Genomic DNA, 18,477 nt, shown 5'->3' with positions numbered 1-18,477 from the left:
TTTAAAAGTTGGCATCATTTCTGTTTTTTCAAATGAAATTTGTAATCCCATTTTTTTAGCTATAATTTCTAGTTGTTCAATTTGAAATTTAGCCTCTTCTATTGTATTTGCAAGTAATGCTAAATCGTCCGCAAAAGCAAGGCAGTTGAGTTTAATATTTCTACCGATCTTGATAGTTGGTTGGCATTTCTTGTTCCATTCACGCATAACCTTCTCCAATGCACAATTAAATAACAATGGTGAAAGTCCGTCTCCTTGTCGAAGTCCAGTTCTTATAGTGAATGATTCTGATAATTCACCTCTAAATTTAACTTTTGCCTTCGTATTTTTAAAAGTCATATTAATGAGGTTAACAAGTTTTTGATGTAAGCCAAATTCTTTAAGGCTTTTTAATAATGAGTCACGATGAATACTGTCGTATGCTTTTTTAAAATCTACAAACGTGATGACCAGACCCTTACTTCGAACTCTTTGGTGCTTCATTATCCATTTTAAACTAATGATTTGATCTGGACAGCTTCTACCTGGTCGAAATCCTCCCTGATATTCTCCAAGTTCTTGGTCGAGTTGTTCTTGGATTCTTGTGTATATAATCTTGGATAAAATCTTGTATGTAATATCAAGTAAGGATATCCCCCGATAATTATTTGGATCGGAGCGATCACCTTTCTTGTGCAGCGGGTGGATTATCGCTGTATTCCATTCCTCAGGAAGCTTCTCCGTGTTCCAAATATCAATGATGTATTTATGTAGGTTTTGAATAGTCTGATCATTAGCATTCTTCCATATTTCTGCTACTATTTGATTCTCTCCTGCTGCTTTGTAGTTTTTTATTTATTTATTTATTTATTTATTTATTTATTTATTTATTTATTTATTTATTTTTATTTATTTATTTATTTATTTATTTTTATTTATTTATTTATTTATTTATTTATTTATTTATTTATTTATTTATTTATTTATTTATTTATTTATTTATTTATTTATTTATTTATTTATTTATTTATTTATTTATTTATTTATTTATTTATTTATTTATTTATTTATTTATTTATTTTCACTCAAATGTTCTGTATTATATATTGCGTTGCATGGTGGAACATCCCTCAGTTAATTCCTTTTATTATAATTCCCTGGTGTAAAGTGTGGTCTTTTCTTGAGTGGTTTATGGACAATAAGGTTCTGGAAAAGGACTGGCCAGCCCAGAGCCCCAACCTCAATTCTGTTGAACACCTCTGGGATGAACTAGAATGACAACTTTGTTCCTGACTCCAATGACCCACCACTACTAAGTAGACTTGCTGTAGCACTGTAGGAAGAAATGCGTCCAGTTTCTTCTCATGGTGGAAAGTATCTCCCCCAAAGTTTCAGCTGTAATAAAGGCCAAGGGAAGGCTGCTTCTTTCTTCCCAAGACTCAGTCTCCCTACGAAAGTTATCAAACTTCAGATAGCTCAGAACCTCATTTTGTGCCTTATGTTGAAGAAAGATTGATTGTATCCAAATATTACATTTTACAAACGTCCTTATTACTAAACAACTCTATGTTTTATGAATTTCAAGATAGTATATTTTTAAGCTATAAAATCATGCGCTACAGTTGGGATGGGAAGCAAGGACAGTAACGCTACATAATAACTGATAGATGTGCAAGCCAGTTAATCACTGATGTTAAGGTTATTTCAAATGAAGGTCTTGATGGTGACCACCGGCTTTTGGTTACGAACATTGGGAATGTCCACGTACAGAATATCATTCTCAGTGTGATTTTATTTTGGTGTACATACATATCACACGAGATACGTTCGCTTCCTTACATAAAACCACTTTATTGTCGCTATGTCTATTCCTTAACAACACAAAGTTATACACAGTTATACACAACACTGCACTATTAAAGGAAACACACAGAATCGATTTACTTTTGATTCTGTCAAGTACAGATATTAACAAGTTCTAACACTGGTTATTCTCTTCACCATCGCACAGTCGATTCTGAAAAGTACAGATATCAGCAGTCCACACATTAATTATTCACTTTATCACAAAGCAAGACTGACTAACATCTCACTGAAGTTGATTCTGACAAGTATCAACAGATATCAACTCGCTCTAACCCACATTCTGCATTCTCTTACTGCATTGTCTGTCTGTCACTGACTGATTGACTCACCACAGAGTCCAATACTGACTCAAAGTCCAACACTGACTGTGTCTTGCTCATATATATATACTATTCAACAAACAGTCTAGAAATATTGACTTCTGGAAACGTTCTTGTGACACTCTAAATGGAACACATCCGAACATCAATTAGTCGACCGGCCTCTCGATTGGAGTCTATCAAACTTGAATGTTCGATTACCATTTATAAACACACATGGACATGGCTACAAAATTTCTAATGTTTCCACAAGTATCTGAATAATAAATCATTACTGTAAGTTTCCAGAAACCTCTATATGTAACAGAATGTTAGTGGATTATACCCAATATACAAACATTACAGAGTTTTCTACAGTTTTAGACTACACACTGAAGACTGCTGTTTAAGTGCGAGTGATGGAGCACAACACTAGCTAACATTGCTATAAGTGGAGTCTGAGCTGAAGAACATAAGAAATGGGAAGCCCCCAGGGTTTGATGACCTCACTGCAGCTGGAGCACAAGGCATACAGTGGTTGTATAGAGTTCTGTCATCTGGAAAGAGAACAGGATGAAAGGTATCATTATCCCCCTGTATAAAATAGGAAACTGGAAGAAATGTGGAAATATAGGGGCAATACTCTAATTTCTTACTCAAACTTCTGGAGAAGATAATTGACAGAAGCAAGAATATAGTAGAACTGTTATTAGAGGAGAAGGAGGAAGAGCATTACAGGTTCAGGAAGAGTTGAAGCACTACAGATCTGACATTTGCCATCGGAGAAGCACTGGAAATATGATAAGAACTTAGTGATGGTTTTTATGGACATTGAGAAGCCCTACGACGCTGTGCCTAGGGAGATAATCTGGGAATGTCTAGATGGTATAGGTATGCCAAACTTTCTGATTGGTGAAGTTAAGATGCTCTATCAAAAATGCTTTAGCTCTATTCAAGTAGGGGATGAAAGATCAGATTAGTTTGAAACCAAAAGAGGAGTACAGCAGGGAAGTGCCCTGTCACCACTCCTATTCATCATTGTCATGGATCGGATCATAAAGTATATTAAAGAACATTGCAAAGAGTCTAAAACTGTAATATTTGCAGATGTTCTGATCTGAGGAGAAAAATGAAGCAGAAGTACAAGAGAAACTAAATCTTTGGAATGGCAAGTTTAAAGATTATGGACTAGACATCAATGAAACAAAAACTGTTGAAATGACTATCAACAGAACAGGCACAATTTCAAACATTTTTCTGGAGGGAACTCAGTTACAATCTGTTTCTAACTTCAAATACCATGGAAGTATCATTTCAAAAGATAACACAATAAACCAAGAAATTAATAGGCCTTAATAGGCCTTTGAAAGCTTCTCAATTTTATTTTCAAGTGAGAAATCTACTTTGGGATGATAAAATATCCTGGAAAGCAAAATTGACCACGTTTCATACATACCTATGGACTCAAAACATGTACCCTACATAAGAGCCTAATAGTAAAATCCAGTCAACAGAAATAAAATTCATTAGAACAATGAACGAAAAGACCAGGAAAGACAAGATTAGAAATGAAGCAAACAGGAAGAAGGCTGGCATCAAAATGCTTGTTACCAAGCTTTAGGAAAATGCAGGCCACAATGGTTTGGACATGTTATGAGGATGGACAAAATGAGATCAGCAGAGAATTACTTCGACCGAGAAGTGAAAGAGGAAAGGCCAGTAGGGAGGCCAAGAAATCGATGGATAAACACAGCGAAATCAGAGGTCAGCAAGAGGAATGTCATGTGGGAGGAGATAGAGGAACAGAAACTATACGTTTTGACTGGAAGAAGTGGCGAGTGCTTGTGCACCACACCTGGGAAACTGGAGCTGGAAAATAATGACTGTCAGCTGCCTGTAACGCACTGTGGAGGAAGGGACAGGAGGGACAGAATAGATGGCGTTGGTAGGGAAACTACACAAGACGTGATGTAATTTGGATAATATAAGTATTGGAATTATACTTGTGTGTAAGGATTTGGAGATTAGAATTTTCCAATATATTATCCCATGGGGATCCTTTCCTCTTTTATTGTTTGTCCTGTGTTCCTAATCTTGTACCACTTGTGTTTATGTTATGTTTCTCCCCTTTTTCTGTATTTATCCAGTTTTCTTCTTATCCTACACTTCCAGCATCAAGACTGAGGATCTGTCAGTATGGCCCCTCAATGAGTGTTGATGCCTGCACTCTTGATGAAGCTGAGAAGCGTAAGTGAGCACGTCAGGGGCTGAGAAGAGATAGATGTAGAAGAACTGGTACTGACTAGGAGAGAGCCTATCTACTCATAGATGGCAGTGTATGAAGATGTGGAGATTTTCCTTGTCCCTTTGTGTTTTCATGTTTGTCCTTGTCTCTTTTTGTTGTTCCCTCTTCCCACACTGTTCTGCCAATTTTTTTTGTTCTATTACATGTTCCTTTTTTGTTCCTCTGTCTCTGACTTGATTTGATGACACTTGTTTGTTCCTTTTCAATACTTACCTTCTACTGTGTGTTGATGTGTTCAAAAATGTACAGGTGTGAGTTGCATTGGAATTTTATGGGCATAATTATTTCTTCTTTTATGTAAATTTGCACTCATTAATAATACGCCGTTCCCACGTCCAGTTAGGGTCGCGTAAGATCCAGACTAGCTCGAACATAACATCAATTTCCAAATACAGACGAATTTTAGGGCTATGGGTTCCGTATCAAGAGAAAACACCGTCGTGGTAGACTGCTGGATAAACAAAACCTACGCAACGGACGTCTCCTAGTCGCAAATCCGGTTTGTTTCTGAATATCATGCCATAATTCTTAACCTACATCCACTTAAAAACTAAATACTTATCCTAGGAAGTCATTGAAAGAATAATTAAGTTTTATACAATACTGTTTATTGAAATAAAGAAAAATCTTGAAAAAGTAGTTTCTGTATTTCAAATATCATTAAAGAAATAAATAATAATTAACTGAAGTCGCATCTCATCAATTACTTTCAAAATATATTTTTAAATTAGAGGCCTCCAACTAAGTTATTAATTAGAAAACATGTTCAGATATTTACAATCTTGATTGGGAGCTATAGAAAATATCAGACGCAAACTATTTACACTGATTCAAATGTAGAAAAAATGTAAAACATGCTTTATATCTTTCATTCATCATCACATAATCTGGTTCTAATAACTTTCACTTCCTTTAATCAAGTATTCCCTAATCAATTCACAATACAATAAACTCGTTTACCAGTAACTAACACATTCAGTCATCAGGAATATTATTTGTTAAAGAAACCTTCTTCTCAAAAATCACAAACATTTCACATGTTTTAAACTTTTCCAAGTTCTCAATGTTGTATTTCACTTGCATTGAAGGAAAGATAACTCTTTAAGTCATTCCTTTATTTAAAATAAAATAACTGAAATGCCATTACTGTTATTAGTTGAGTTGCTCATTAAAAATTAATATTACCTTAAAAATAAAAAATTAATTGCCAATTCAGTAATTATATATGACCTGATATTCAGCTATCACTCACATCTGACAAGTACATAATGTAATTCAACTAGTTATTAAGTAATTTGGTTAGTAAGAAGACTTATCAGTCACCATCAACATTCAGTTACAGATAATGTCACCAGTGATATCATATAATGGAAATAAATAAGCTTCTAAACTTGTCTTATCAGAATGAAAATATCTGTGGTTAGGAAATCGTACATAAATAGGCTATATTTGTGCTATCATCCCTATTTAGAATTATTTTCGATGATCAAATGAGTAGTTGTTAAGATAGGTATTTTATTTGGATCGTATGTGGTACTATATAAGAATTAACACACGTTTGAGAACCATTTATAATTATTCTTTATCACGAATTGCATCAGTTGACCTAATTTCATTGCTAAAATGATCTTTCTCTTCATTTACGACGTAACAATAATCACCACCATCATTATTCCTCAAACATTCTACCATTCCTCATATATGACTCATTCATTTCATATTACACATCTCATGTTTGACCCTGCATTACAACAATATAATAATTCATCTCAACTTGATGCATGTTACTCTCTCATCGTTAATCATCCATCTAAATATATTATTTTGTTCTCAAATTTTCTTCAAATTCAAATTATCTTATTTTTTCTTCCTACGACGTTATAATAACCTATATACGATCTCATTTCATCTCAGCTTAACAGTGCATGCCCTAATATAAACCTAATGTTAACCACAATATCGAATAATATTGCATTTACACCAATTAACCTCTTTTCATTCAACATTGGCAACATTACGAACGCAAAAATTAAATCATCACTGGTTAATCCCTTCCTACTCCAATGGACTTGTCATTCATGTTAGATGATTACCTAATAAACTCTGGTACTGTATAAATTTATTTGACTATTCACGTAACATCGCTCCTTTAGGAAACTTAAAATAGCACTTCATATTAATCTTTCAAGTAAGGAATATAAATATAAAATGGCACTTTCCAAACAAATATTATCTGAATTACTCACGAGAAGAATGAGCTTAGTTAACTTATCTTTTCCTCCTGCTTTCGTTGTCTCTGTCACTCGTCCAGCTGGCTAGGACATGCGGTGTTCGGGTTCACGACATCGTATCAGCCTCTCGGAAATGCTAGGGATGATCTTCGACCATCTCTGGTCCTCATGGGCTCGACGTGTCGTTCGTGTCACCATCATGTAGTTAGCCTCTGCCTCTGCTTTTCTAGCACATGACGTAGTTGGTTTTTTGCGCAGTGGAAATAGAAAAGCACATCAACATGGTCATTTTCGTCATCTTCTGGATACAAAGCCTACTACGATCTATTGATGATCTGTGACTACTGCTTCTTATAATGATATCTTATGATGATTGAGTCTTTCAATATGTCTAGTAAGGCTTCAATTTAACCGTAATATAATCTTTCTATGTCTTGCGCAACAGTTATTATTCCGTAACATCTTAAGATTGAATTCCTTTTGTTATGTACGTCGTCTTGCCGGTATCTCATGACGTAGCACTGAGGTAATCTGCCAATTAGACCATGCAGTTTTATATTACGAAATAGTAAGAATTCTCTACCGCCAATGATTTGTACTGTCCGTGTAGATGTTTACTATTATCTTTAGTTATGTATTTTTTACTTCGTGGAGGATATAAATTATACTGGAGTGGACAGGAGAAGGTAGCGAAAAATGGTGTTGGATTCTTAATTAACGAAGGGACTGATGCTACAGCTGAAGTTATCTTCAAAAGTGATAGAATCATTAAAATGTTCATGAAACTGGAGAACACTAAGTACACCGTCATACAAGTGTATGCCCCACAGACAGGCTGCAGTGAGGAAGACAAAGAGAAATTTCGGCAAGACCTGGAAGATACAGTTAATGAGGAAAATATTATTATTATTGGAGATCTAAATGCCCAAGTTGGGGTAGACAGACTTGGGTACTAGAACATCATTGGTCCACATGGATTTGGGCAAAGGAACCCAGAAGGAGAACAACTATTAGATCTGTGCAGAAGAAATGATCTTACAAAAAAATACATTCTTCAAAAAAACAGACAGTCACAGAATAACAAGGTACAGTTGGAATGGTCACGAATAAAGATGGTGGCAGGTACATCACAGATGTAAAGGTCATCCCTAGTGAAAGCATGGACAGTGACCACAGATTGTTGGTAGTAGACTTCAAACACAAGACTAATGAAACGCAGAAAATTATTTTGAAAAAACCAAGGGTTAAAACTTGGAAGTTGCAAGAAGTCCAAATAAAGGAAGAATACAAACTAAGGATTCAACAGAGTTTGCCGAGGGGTGAAGTAACCAGCGTTAATGAAGAGTGGAAGGCCTTCAAAGACACCTTTTTGGGAGAAGCCAAAACCCTATGTGGAGTTACAAGTTCTATCAAAAGAAAAAAGGAGACACCATGGTGGAACTATAGAGTGAAAACAGCGGTGAAAGAAAGAAACCAAATAAAGAAGGCACTGGACAAGGAAAAACAAAAACAGGGACAAGAACAAAATGAACAAGAAATACAAAGACTTCAAGGAGTATACAGGAACAAGAAACTTGCTGTAAAGAACATTGTAAGGGAAGAAAAAGATAAGAAATGGAATGAGTTTGCAGACAGACTGGAAGAGGACAGTAGAGGAAATATGAAATTGCTATACAGAGTAGTGAAAAACAAGCGAAGGGATCAAGAGACCATAAAAGCAATAGAACGTGATGATGGAACTCTGGCACAAGAAGAGGGAGAAATTAAACAAGAACTCAAGATCTATTTCGAAAAGCTGCTGAATGGAGATACAGAAAACATAACAACGAATAGAGGAGAGCCAAGTCGAGGAACCACAACTGAACTACCAATTACATGGCTTGAGGTTGAAAATGCGCTCAAGAGCATGAAGAAAGGAAAGGCAGTGGGCATAGATGAACTAAGTGTAGATATGCTGAAAGCAGCGGGAATTCCGGGAATCCAGTGGCTCTACAGACTGCTCAACAGGATATGGGAGGAAAATACTATCCTGAGGACTGGAAGATGGGAATCACTGTACCTCTGTTCAAGAAAGGAAGGTGACGAAAATGTACTAATTACCATGGTATCACACTACTGTCTCATGTCCTGAAAATATTGGAAAAAATAAGAGATACCAGAATCAGAGATATTGTTGAACCAATTTTGGAAGAAGAGCAGTATGGTTTCAGACCAGGAAGGTCAACTACAGACCTTATATTTGCAATTGGGATGCTAATGGAAAAATACTGGGCGAAGAACAAGCCTTTATTTCTAATATTTTTGGACATTGAAAAAGCACACGACAGTGTACCAAGGGAAAGAATTTGGCAATGCATGAAAGAACTTGAAGTGCGAGACAGCCTCATAGACAAAGTGAAAATGTTGTATAGTGGGAATAGAAGCTGTATTCAATAGGATGTGGTTTGTCAGACTGGTTTGAAACAGAGAGGAGTGCAGCAGGGCAGCTCATTGTCACCACTTCTATTTATTATTGTAATGGATGTAGTAATGAAATCAATTGAAAGAACATGGAGATATCAAAGCCTTCAGATTTGCAGATGATGTTGCGATCTGGAGTGACTCAGAAGAGGAATTGGGAGAGAGAATGCAAAGCTGGAATGAGGAGTTTAAGAAATATGGTTTAAAAATCAGCAAGACCAAAACGGTAGTGATGAAAGTGTATGGGGAAGGAGCAGAACTAAGTCATGTTAAATGAAGCCTAACTGGACAGCGTTCCAGTTTTCAAATACTTGGGTAGTGTTATATCAAATGACAACCTAGCAAAACATGTGGTGAACAATCGAATCAATAAGGCAACACAATTTTACCACCAGGTAAGATGCCTGCTGTGGGATGAGCAAATACCCATGAAAACAAAAATGACATTGTACAAGTCCTATTATATACCAATTCTTACATACAGTCTCGAAACAACAACACTGACCAATAGAGATAATTCCAAACTTTAGGCAGCTGTAATGAAATTCCTACGCACTATGATCCAGAAAACCAGGAAAGACAAGATTAGAAATGAGAAAATTAGAGAAGAAGTACGAATAGATGATTCTCTCCTCAATAAAATTCAGATATCAAGACTGAAGTGGTTTGGTCACATGAAGAGGATGCCAGTAAACAGAACTGCAAGGAAGGAATTTGACAGAAAAGTAGAAGGAAGACAACCCGTGCGAAGGATACGAAGAAAATGGATAGTTTTAGTTAAGAACGATGTACTGTTGAGAGGTCATGATTGGGACAAGTTGGTGGAGGAAGAATGGTACAAGGACAGGATGAGATGGAGGAGGCTCATATACCACACCCGGGAAACTGGAGATGGTTTAGGATGATGATGATGAGTTACGTATTTCTTTCTTCTCAATCAACCTTCTTCACTAATTGATTCTGCCAGTATGTCTCCAGTGAAATCGAATTTTTTCTCAATAATAAATTTTAACAATAATCTGACGACATCTTTTCTCACCGCCTTCTATAATTCATTCCCTTCTTTTACCTGATGAAAATATCATTCTTTTAACATTTACGAACACGTTGAGGTTTTATTTCTGGCGTTCTTATGACATTGTCACCATTTTTGCTCCAGATAAACTTCACTGCAAACAGTGAAATGGCACAATAATGACCCTAAAAGTTGCATTGTTATGAGGTAATCTGTTGTACTGTAGCAATATGGAAGGTCTCTTACGTCCCAAGGAGAGATCGTTGCTGCTCTCATTTTCTAAAATTTTATCCTCGACTTTCCATCCCTCTAATTACATGTTTGTTGTTTTCTTTGTTTACAGGATAGCTACATACAAAGTAGAGCAGAAACCATGCAGAATATAGAATCTACTATAGTAGAACTGGGTGGAATATTTCAACAATTGGCTCACATGGTGAAAGAACAGGAAGAAATGGTAGAACGGTAAGATTTATGTTGAATTTTGTGTATAGGTTCCCGTATCTCGTTATTGCTGACTATTTTACCCAACTTACCGGACCTAATTCCCATTGTCCCTCGTGGAAGTTACAGCATTAACAAAGAATCACCATATCTTCTTGATGATGACCATCTTCTTTTGTTTATTCCAATTTATTCTTTCTTATGCCTCAGTGTTTGCAGATCTTCAAGTGTACTTAGGTCTCCTTTTCTTCCTTTTCCCCTGTGGGTTCCAATCCAAGGCCTCTCTCTTGATGGCTTTATTTCACTTCATCAGAGTAAGGGCAATCCATTTCCATTTTCGCTGTTTGACATGCATGTGGATATCTCGGTTGCTTCCATCCTTTTCCAGATTTAATAGTTTGAAATCACTTCTGGTCGGTACATGTTGAAAATCCATTGCCAGCACTGATTGCCGAAGGTCTGCATCTTGGAGGTGATCTCTTTTGTTACTTTGTGTGTTTCTTACCCATACAGCAATACCTATTTTACGTTGTTTCGGAAAGTTGCAGAGTGTGGTCGTGATGGATGCTCTGTTGCTCTTCCGTATGAGTCGCAGGAACGCACTGTTCGTGTGAAATGAAAACCATGGGACATAAAGCCAATAGTAACATTATTCATCATCATATCGTCATCAATTCTCCACTCAGAAAACCGGATGTGGGTGTTTACAAGCCTCTTCCAGTTCATCCTGTTGATCCACAGCTGATTTTCTTTTTGCTGCCAATTTAAATTATGTTTTGCTAGGCCCTTAAAAATGTGCTTTTCCCAACCATCTCGGACTCCCTCTGCACCTCTTACCAACAACATTCATAGTCTTTGGATCCTAATTAGAGCCATCCTTCTCATGTGATGTCCACACCAAAATAATTTGCTTAATTCTAACGTTTACAATAGATTCTTGCCAGATTGTTGCCAGATATTATCATTCCTTACTTTGTCTCTCCTTGACTTTTGGAGACAAGAACGAAAGATCTTCATTTCAGTGGTGAACCATGCTTCCTTAACATGTTTCTTTAATTCAAATGATTTGTGTTGCTAATGCAGTGGTTTGCTATGTAAATGAGTTCTGTCTACCTCTATTCAAATGACTTATCTACTTCCATGACTGCACTCGAGAGCGCAGTACTGTTCATAATATATACTAAAGATCGTTCCTTTTTTTGCTATTTGCTTTACGTCGCACCGACACAGATATGTCTTATGGCGACGATGGGATGGGAAAGGCCTAGGAAGTGGAAGGAAGCGGCCGTGGCCTTAATTAGGTACAGCCCCGGCATTTGCCTGGTGTGAAAATGGGAAACCACGGAAAACCATCTTCAGGGCTGCCGACAGTGGGGCTCGAACCCACGATCTCCCGATTACTGGATACTGGCCGCACTTAAGCGACTGCAGCTATCGAGCTCGGTGATCGTTCCTTTTACGAGACGACTATTTTCATCTTCTTGGAGTCTTATCTTTGCTTTTGTTTACATGAGGCTTATTAACAGTGCAGCCCAAACGGACCGGAATTGCATTCCTATGTTTCAAATGGGTATTCGATATTTTTAAAACAAGTTCTTACTGCATTCCTTTGGTAAGATAAGTATGAATATTACGGGTATGTTGGTCTTGGTTTTTAACTTTGGTTTTACAAATGTTTGTAAAACATTTTTCACGGTCATCGATAACTGATCGATGTGCTTCTTTCTGCTTCGCTGCGTGAAACGGTCTGTGTGAGTGCGTATGGTCGCTATTATGATCGCGATAACTGTGTGACAAGGCAAGTCATTTTATTTGAATTGGTGTTTGACTTTCAACTTGAGCGGCCGCTCGCATAATTACTTCCTGATACTGACATAGTGTGAATGTTAGAATGGGTGTTGGTGATTGGGCGAAGTGAAAAGATGGCCATTCGATTAGTTTTATTTTCTTTTTATCCTTGTTCTGTACCTTATATTTGTTCACGGTACAACATTATTTACTTTTGGCCTGGTCTTTAACTTGGATTTTTCCTGCCCGAGTGGCGGCCATGTTTATCTTCTTACATTTTGATTACGCGCATGCCCGTGATCCCTTTGTTTATTATTATCTCCGTGGTCCAGAGATCTTCCTTTCTGCTCCATGTTCGTACCTTCTTTAATTTCTTGCCTGCCCCCTTTTTTTGGGGGGGGGGGTTCTCCTTGGACATGTGGGCTTTGATTGAGTTTAGAGCTATTGTTGTGTGGATAGCGCTGTGAATAGAAATATGAGATGAATGAAGTTATTCTCGTAAAAAGATCTAGCTTAATTCAGCCGTGTGCACGGCAGAGGTATAAATCCATGATGTAACGAGACCATTACAAAAACTGTGGGCTTGTTATAATACTTCTTGGGTGTTAGAAAATGGAAATGTTGAGCTCACGCCACGACTTTAAGTTGATCATTCGAGAAGGTACGTTATGTTGTAACCCATTTATTTTGGTTTGATTACTGGCTTTCAGTTCTTTTGTTTTATATCTGCTTATTTAAATAACCTTTATTTTAACTTTAAATGATTTTCATTCAGAGTAGTACTTGGTATATTTCCTTGTTCTTTAATAACAAGGGACATATCTAGTTCGGGGCTGTTTTCTGCCTTTCCCGTTCGAAGTCCACGCCTCGAATCTCCCGACTTGCGTGTTGTTCTGGGTCAATTACCAACGGTAAGGGAGGGGTTCGGTACAGTGGCTTGTAGGTGAATTTTGCAGGTCTAGTCAATGCTGCTGCTTCTCTGTATATCAGAATTGGTGCAGAACATGTTTTATACAGTGTGAGCTTGGAAGCTTGAGGAAATTAGTCCTCCCAATGTATAGTAATCGCCGCGTAAGGAAATACCCCAGAAAGTAAATATCGCCGCCCGATGCTCTTCTTTTCTCTTTTTTGTAATGGCTGATCACTGCTGCCAACCTGCCTGGTTACATATTAAAATCACCAGACATACCATAACAAACTAACCTCAATGTAAACACCGATAATGAATGTGTCCCTACCCTAGTAAATGCTAAAAGTTAAGATGAAATAAATCAAGATATTCATAATTAAGTTGGTTTCCACGCTCAATGAGGAATTAAGGAAATAAACACACTTTCTCACTCAAATTAATGTTGCATGTATCTGTCTTTATTTTGATATACAGTAGGCGTACTAACCATATTCTTGAAAAGAGGGGCGTGTTAAACGATACAATTTATTTAATAAATCTTTGCAGTGTGATTTTCGAAAGTTCCAGACATCCAATGACTTCCCTTTCTTTTGCACGAACATTTCCTTCTCTCTTCAATACCGGTAACCAGTAAGAAGAGAGATTACTGGGCATATTTTCAGCCTGCAGGCTGGTTATATCTTCAAGCTCACCAGGAAACATATAGGAATACTAATGTGCCAAGCTCCGTGAACGGAAATTAGGTCAGCTTTCAAGTTCACTGCGGATTTGAAAATAATAATGTAATAAGTTCTACTGCCAAAAAATTTCGTCCCGCAAGAGTTATTTCATGTACCGGTAGATCTAGACATGACACTGGCGTATTTGAGCACTTTCAAATACCGCCGGACTCGAACCCACCATATAAGAACACTAATGTGCCAAGCTACGTGAACGGAAATTAGGTCAGCTTTCAAGCTCACTGCAGAATTGAATATTACTTCTACTATATACTTCTATCGTTTTCATATACGCCGAGGTGCCAGTATTTCGTCCCGCAAGAGTTCTTTATGTACCGGTAGGTCTAGACATGAGGCTGGCGTATTTGAGCACTTTCAAATACCGCCTAACTCGAATCCGCCAACCTGAGCTAGTCATACATTCTCTCCTTCACTTGCTTAAATTAATTTTTAAAAATCCTGCCTTTATTCTGATGTACGCATTACTATAACTGCATTCTTAAAGGAAGGGGGGTCGTCGCCATAAGACCTATCTGTGTCGGAGCGACGTAAAGCAACTAATAAAAAACAGGAAGGGGGGAGGGAATATAGATTGTATAATTCATTGTGATTTCTGCAAGTTCAAGGACTTACCACATAAGACATATCTGTCATTCCTTTTAATAATAATGCTAACAGCTTTACATCCCACTAAGTACTTTTACGGCATTTGGCATTTGAAAAATATTTTCAGCTTACAAGTTGGTGTATCTCAATCTTACAACATTACAGAAACCAATGTACAGGAGCACTATGAGTCAAACAACATTACAAGATTTTTACATATACATTGCCTTAAATCACATGAAGACAGGTTGTGAGGCAAGAATGGGATAGGAAAGAGGGCTAAGATTTAAAACGTTTAAAATGTACATAAGCGTACAGACACAGCACTAGCCTGAAATGAAAATGACGGACGAAAAAAAAACTTCAGACCTGCCGAGTGTGGGGTTCAGATCCATCACCATCTCCTGATACCAAGCTCACAGCAATGTGATCAAACTGTACAGCCAGTTCACTCAGTTTCCTATGACGCGTAATAGGCCTACCACATGGGCGACCCACTTACCTGTATATGGATCTTCAGTTCTTCAATTATACATGTATGTAAAAACATTATGCACCTTAGTAAAAGGTACTTCCCTAGTTGGTTCTCTGATTGGTGCACGTATAACAAATATGTTTGGGAAGAAATACTTTTCTTTTATATTTATTTATATCATAAAGAAGTAATGTTGTCATAGCAAAAAGAATATGCAACGAAAAAATGAATCCAAAGAGATAAACATTATTTACTGTATTAAATATTAGTTTATTTACATGTTAAGCGATATGTAGTAGTAATAATAATAACAACAAACATGTGCAATATGGAAAAAGGAAATAAATACAAGTAAATATAAATATAATTTACAACATTTAGAGCCATTCCATGGTCACTGAAATACAAATCAGGGGTATGAATAAACAAACATAATAAACATGAATACTAATATTTAAAAAGCAAAAAGCAAAGTCATCTCCGTACAAACCATGAAAGCCATTGGAAGGGTGGAAGGTGAAAGCTTCTACTATCCATAACGTTGGCACTTGGTGGAGTGGAGTGGTTAGCTCTATGCATGCCGCCCTTGCCCCCCAGTAGTTAAACTGGTACTTGTTTATCATACGCAAAACATTCCTTCCAAATTACGTTAAACCCCTGTCACTCATTATTATTATTATTATTATTATTATTATTATTATTATTATTATTATTATTATTATTATTATTATTATTATTATTTTGCAAATAGGAAATATCCCAGTGGCAACGGTCACTTACAGTAATGTAATAATAAAGTAAAGTTAACATAATTACACAACAACAAACAAACAAACAAACAAACAAGCAAAGAACAAGAGTACAAGAAGCAGATATATGGAAGGAAAATATTACAAGCATTACTGCTAGTTTAATATTCTAAATCGAGCAACATCATATACAAATTCTCACACAACTTAAGTATTTATAGTGCTTAACAATATGGCTTACAATATTATAGGTTGACCTTACTACTAGCTTACCATTATAAGTGATAATAAAGTGAAGTTAAACCGTAATTACCCTACAACAACAACAACATTACAACAAGCAAGAAATACCAGTAATTTAACTTTCTAAATCCAGTGTCATTATATACATATTCGCACACAACTTAAGTATTTCCAGTACTTAACACTACAAATTACAATACTACAGATTGAACTTGCTACTAGCTTAACACTACAACTGATGATAAAGTTAAAACCTACTACCCAACAACTACAACAACTCAAGTATCGGTACAAAAAGGAATTCCATAAAAAATATTACAAGAAATACTACTAGTCGTTTTAAATCCAGCATCATGTACAGTTTCACACACAATTTAATTATTTCCAGTGCTTGACACTATGGCTTACAAAACTATGGATTGAGCTTACTACTAGCTTAACGTTACAAGTGATAAAAAACATTAAAAACATTGTTAATTAACCAAGAACAACAACAATTACAAAAACATGAGTACAGCAAGCAATTTCCTGGAAAGAGAATACCACAAGTAAAAACCTCCCAGTTTCACAATCTAATCGAAGCAGAAAATCACAAATTCAGTGCCCATAATTTACAACTTTTACTTTTCACTTTACACAACCACTAATGGTCTTCTTAAATGACTTGATACCAGAAGGGAATCTATCAAAGACTGCTGCAGGTAATTTATTCCAATCCATTACGGTCCTGTTGACGAAGGAAAACTTGCCCACATCCATATGCTGGTTTTTATGCTTATGATAATTTCTTGATAAGTATGAGGGAGGTTCCAAATTATTCCTAATACAACTCCAAGCAGCCCTTTCCGTATAGCTCTTATAAAGACCACACAGGCGAGCTCTAGTTCTTCTAGATTCAAGACTTTCCCAATTAATGGTATTCCTCCTATTCCCAGTTACGAAACGCATCGCTCTTCTTTGAACTTTCTCTAGGGAATTTATTAAACCCATCCTGTACGCATCCCAGCATGCAGATCCATATTCGAGAATGGGTCTTACGAAGCATTTATAAGGTTTATTTAAACCTACTAGGGTGGTGAACACATAAATAAGAATTCCAATGAAAGTATTTTCCTTCTGGACCTTCATGTCAGACAGATTTTTTTTTAAACAAATTTTTTTCACTATAATATGATTTATCTATAGAGCGAAACCGCTATGCAGTGTGCGTCTCATAGCTATCTAGATGGAATTGGTAATGTACTATGTATCTGTAGAGCCTATATACAAGACTTTTTACAATTACCTCTAAAGTGACATTTCAGCTATGTGACAACGCTAAAAAGACTGTGGACTTTGAGATTGGCATTCCTGAAGAGGGTTTTCTGCACTTTCCCATTTTCACACATTGATTCAAGAGTCTGTATTGGCTTGTGACAAAACCACTGTATTCTTCCGAAAACCACTGATAGGGACAGGTTTGGCTGTGATCCACCGAAAACAAATTATAATGACCGGTTAGGTTGTGATCCACCGAAAACCACTGATTGTCACAGGGTTAGGTTAGGTTCGACAGGAATTGTACTCGAGCGACTGTTGTCATTGAAAGCACTGCCGTGACGACTGAAGGCAATAAACATAAAACTGAATCCATTGATCTACAAAGTTTTCATTCAGTAGATATGCTAGGAACTAGCGAACCAACACCGTACCGGTACATACAAAGTTTACAGGAATCAACAAAACAGGATATTAATTCGTGGTACTCACTGTTCTTTAAAGAGAAGAAATATCCAGTCAACAATAGCTGCAGTGAACGTGGTTTTTCACTATTATGTCCGGCCCCATGGCTAAATGGTTAGCGTGCTGGCCTTTGGTCACAGGATGCGGGTTCGATTCCCGACAGGGTCACAAATTTGAACCACCGTTGGTTAATATCTCTGGCACGGGGGCTGGGTGTATGTCGTCTTCATCAACATTTCACTATTATTGTGTAAAATAGAAACTTACTAGTTTTGACAAGTACAGTATGTTCAACAGCGACTCATGAATGATGTAGCCTGGATTGATATTTACCGGTTACCCGATTTGCGTTAAAAATAAAATTGTAAATAAAATAAAAGATGCGGATAGGATACTTAAAGCTTAAAGGTCTAAATGACAACTACAGACAGGAATAGTGTGGAAAGCGGACTTGGACCCTATGAGGCTGTAAGATCGTAGGATGTTGTAAGGAAAAGAACGTACTCGCCCATACCCTTCGTATAAAGTATAATTAGAAAAACAAGAACAGAAACCTATAGAAAACAATTCGTGAAAAGGAACAAAATACAACTGCAACTTGAATCTTGAACAATAAACCCGATAGGATATAACAAACAATCTTCTGGATGGTCCATCAAAGGGCAA

The 18,477-nt window shown here is 36.7% G+C and overlaps 1 protein-coding gene across 2 annotated transcripts in view; it reads left to right on the top strand.

Annotated features, from left to right (window-relative positions):
• Syx5 (syntaxin 5) overlaps positions 1-18,477 on the top strand; it is a 161,498-nt gene that overhangs the window by 110,958 nt on the left and 32,063 nt on the right. For both annotated transcript variants that reach the window (XM_067153582.2, XM_067153583.2), the window contains exon 6: positions 10,499-10,620. In XM_067153582.2, the coding sequence (XP_067009683.1) occupies positions 10,499-10,620 (122 nt within the window). The remainder of the gene's footprint in view (positions 1-10,498; positions 10,621-18,477) is intronic.

Source organism: Anabrus simplex, chromosome 9 (assembly GCF_040414725.1).
Source record: "Anabrus simplex isolate iqAnaSimp1 chromosome 9, ASM4041472v1, whole genome shotgun sequence".
Lineage (NCBI taxonomy): Eukaryota > Metazoa > Arthropoda > Insecta > Orthoptera > Tettigoniidae > Anabrus > Anabrus simplex.
Note: the sequence above shows the minus strand (reverse complement) of the source record. Positions and strands in the feature narration are given on the sequence as shown.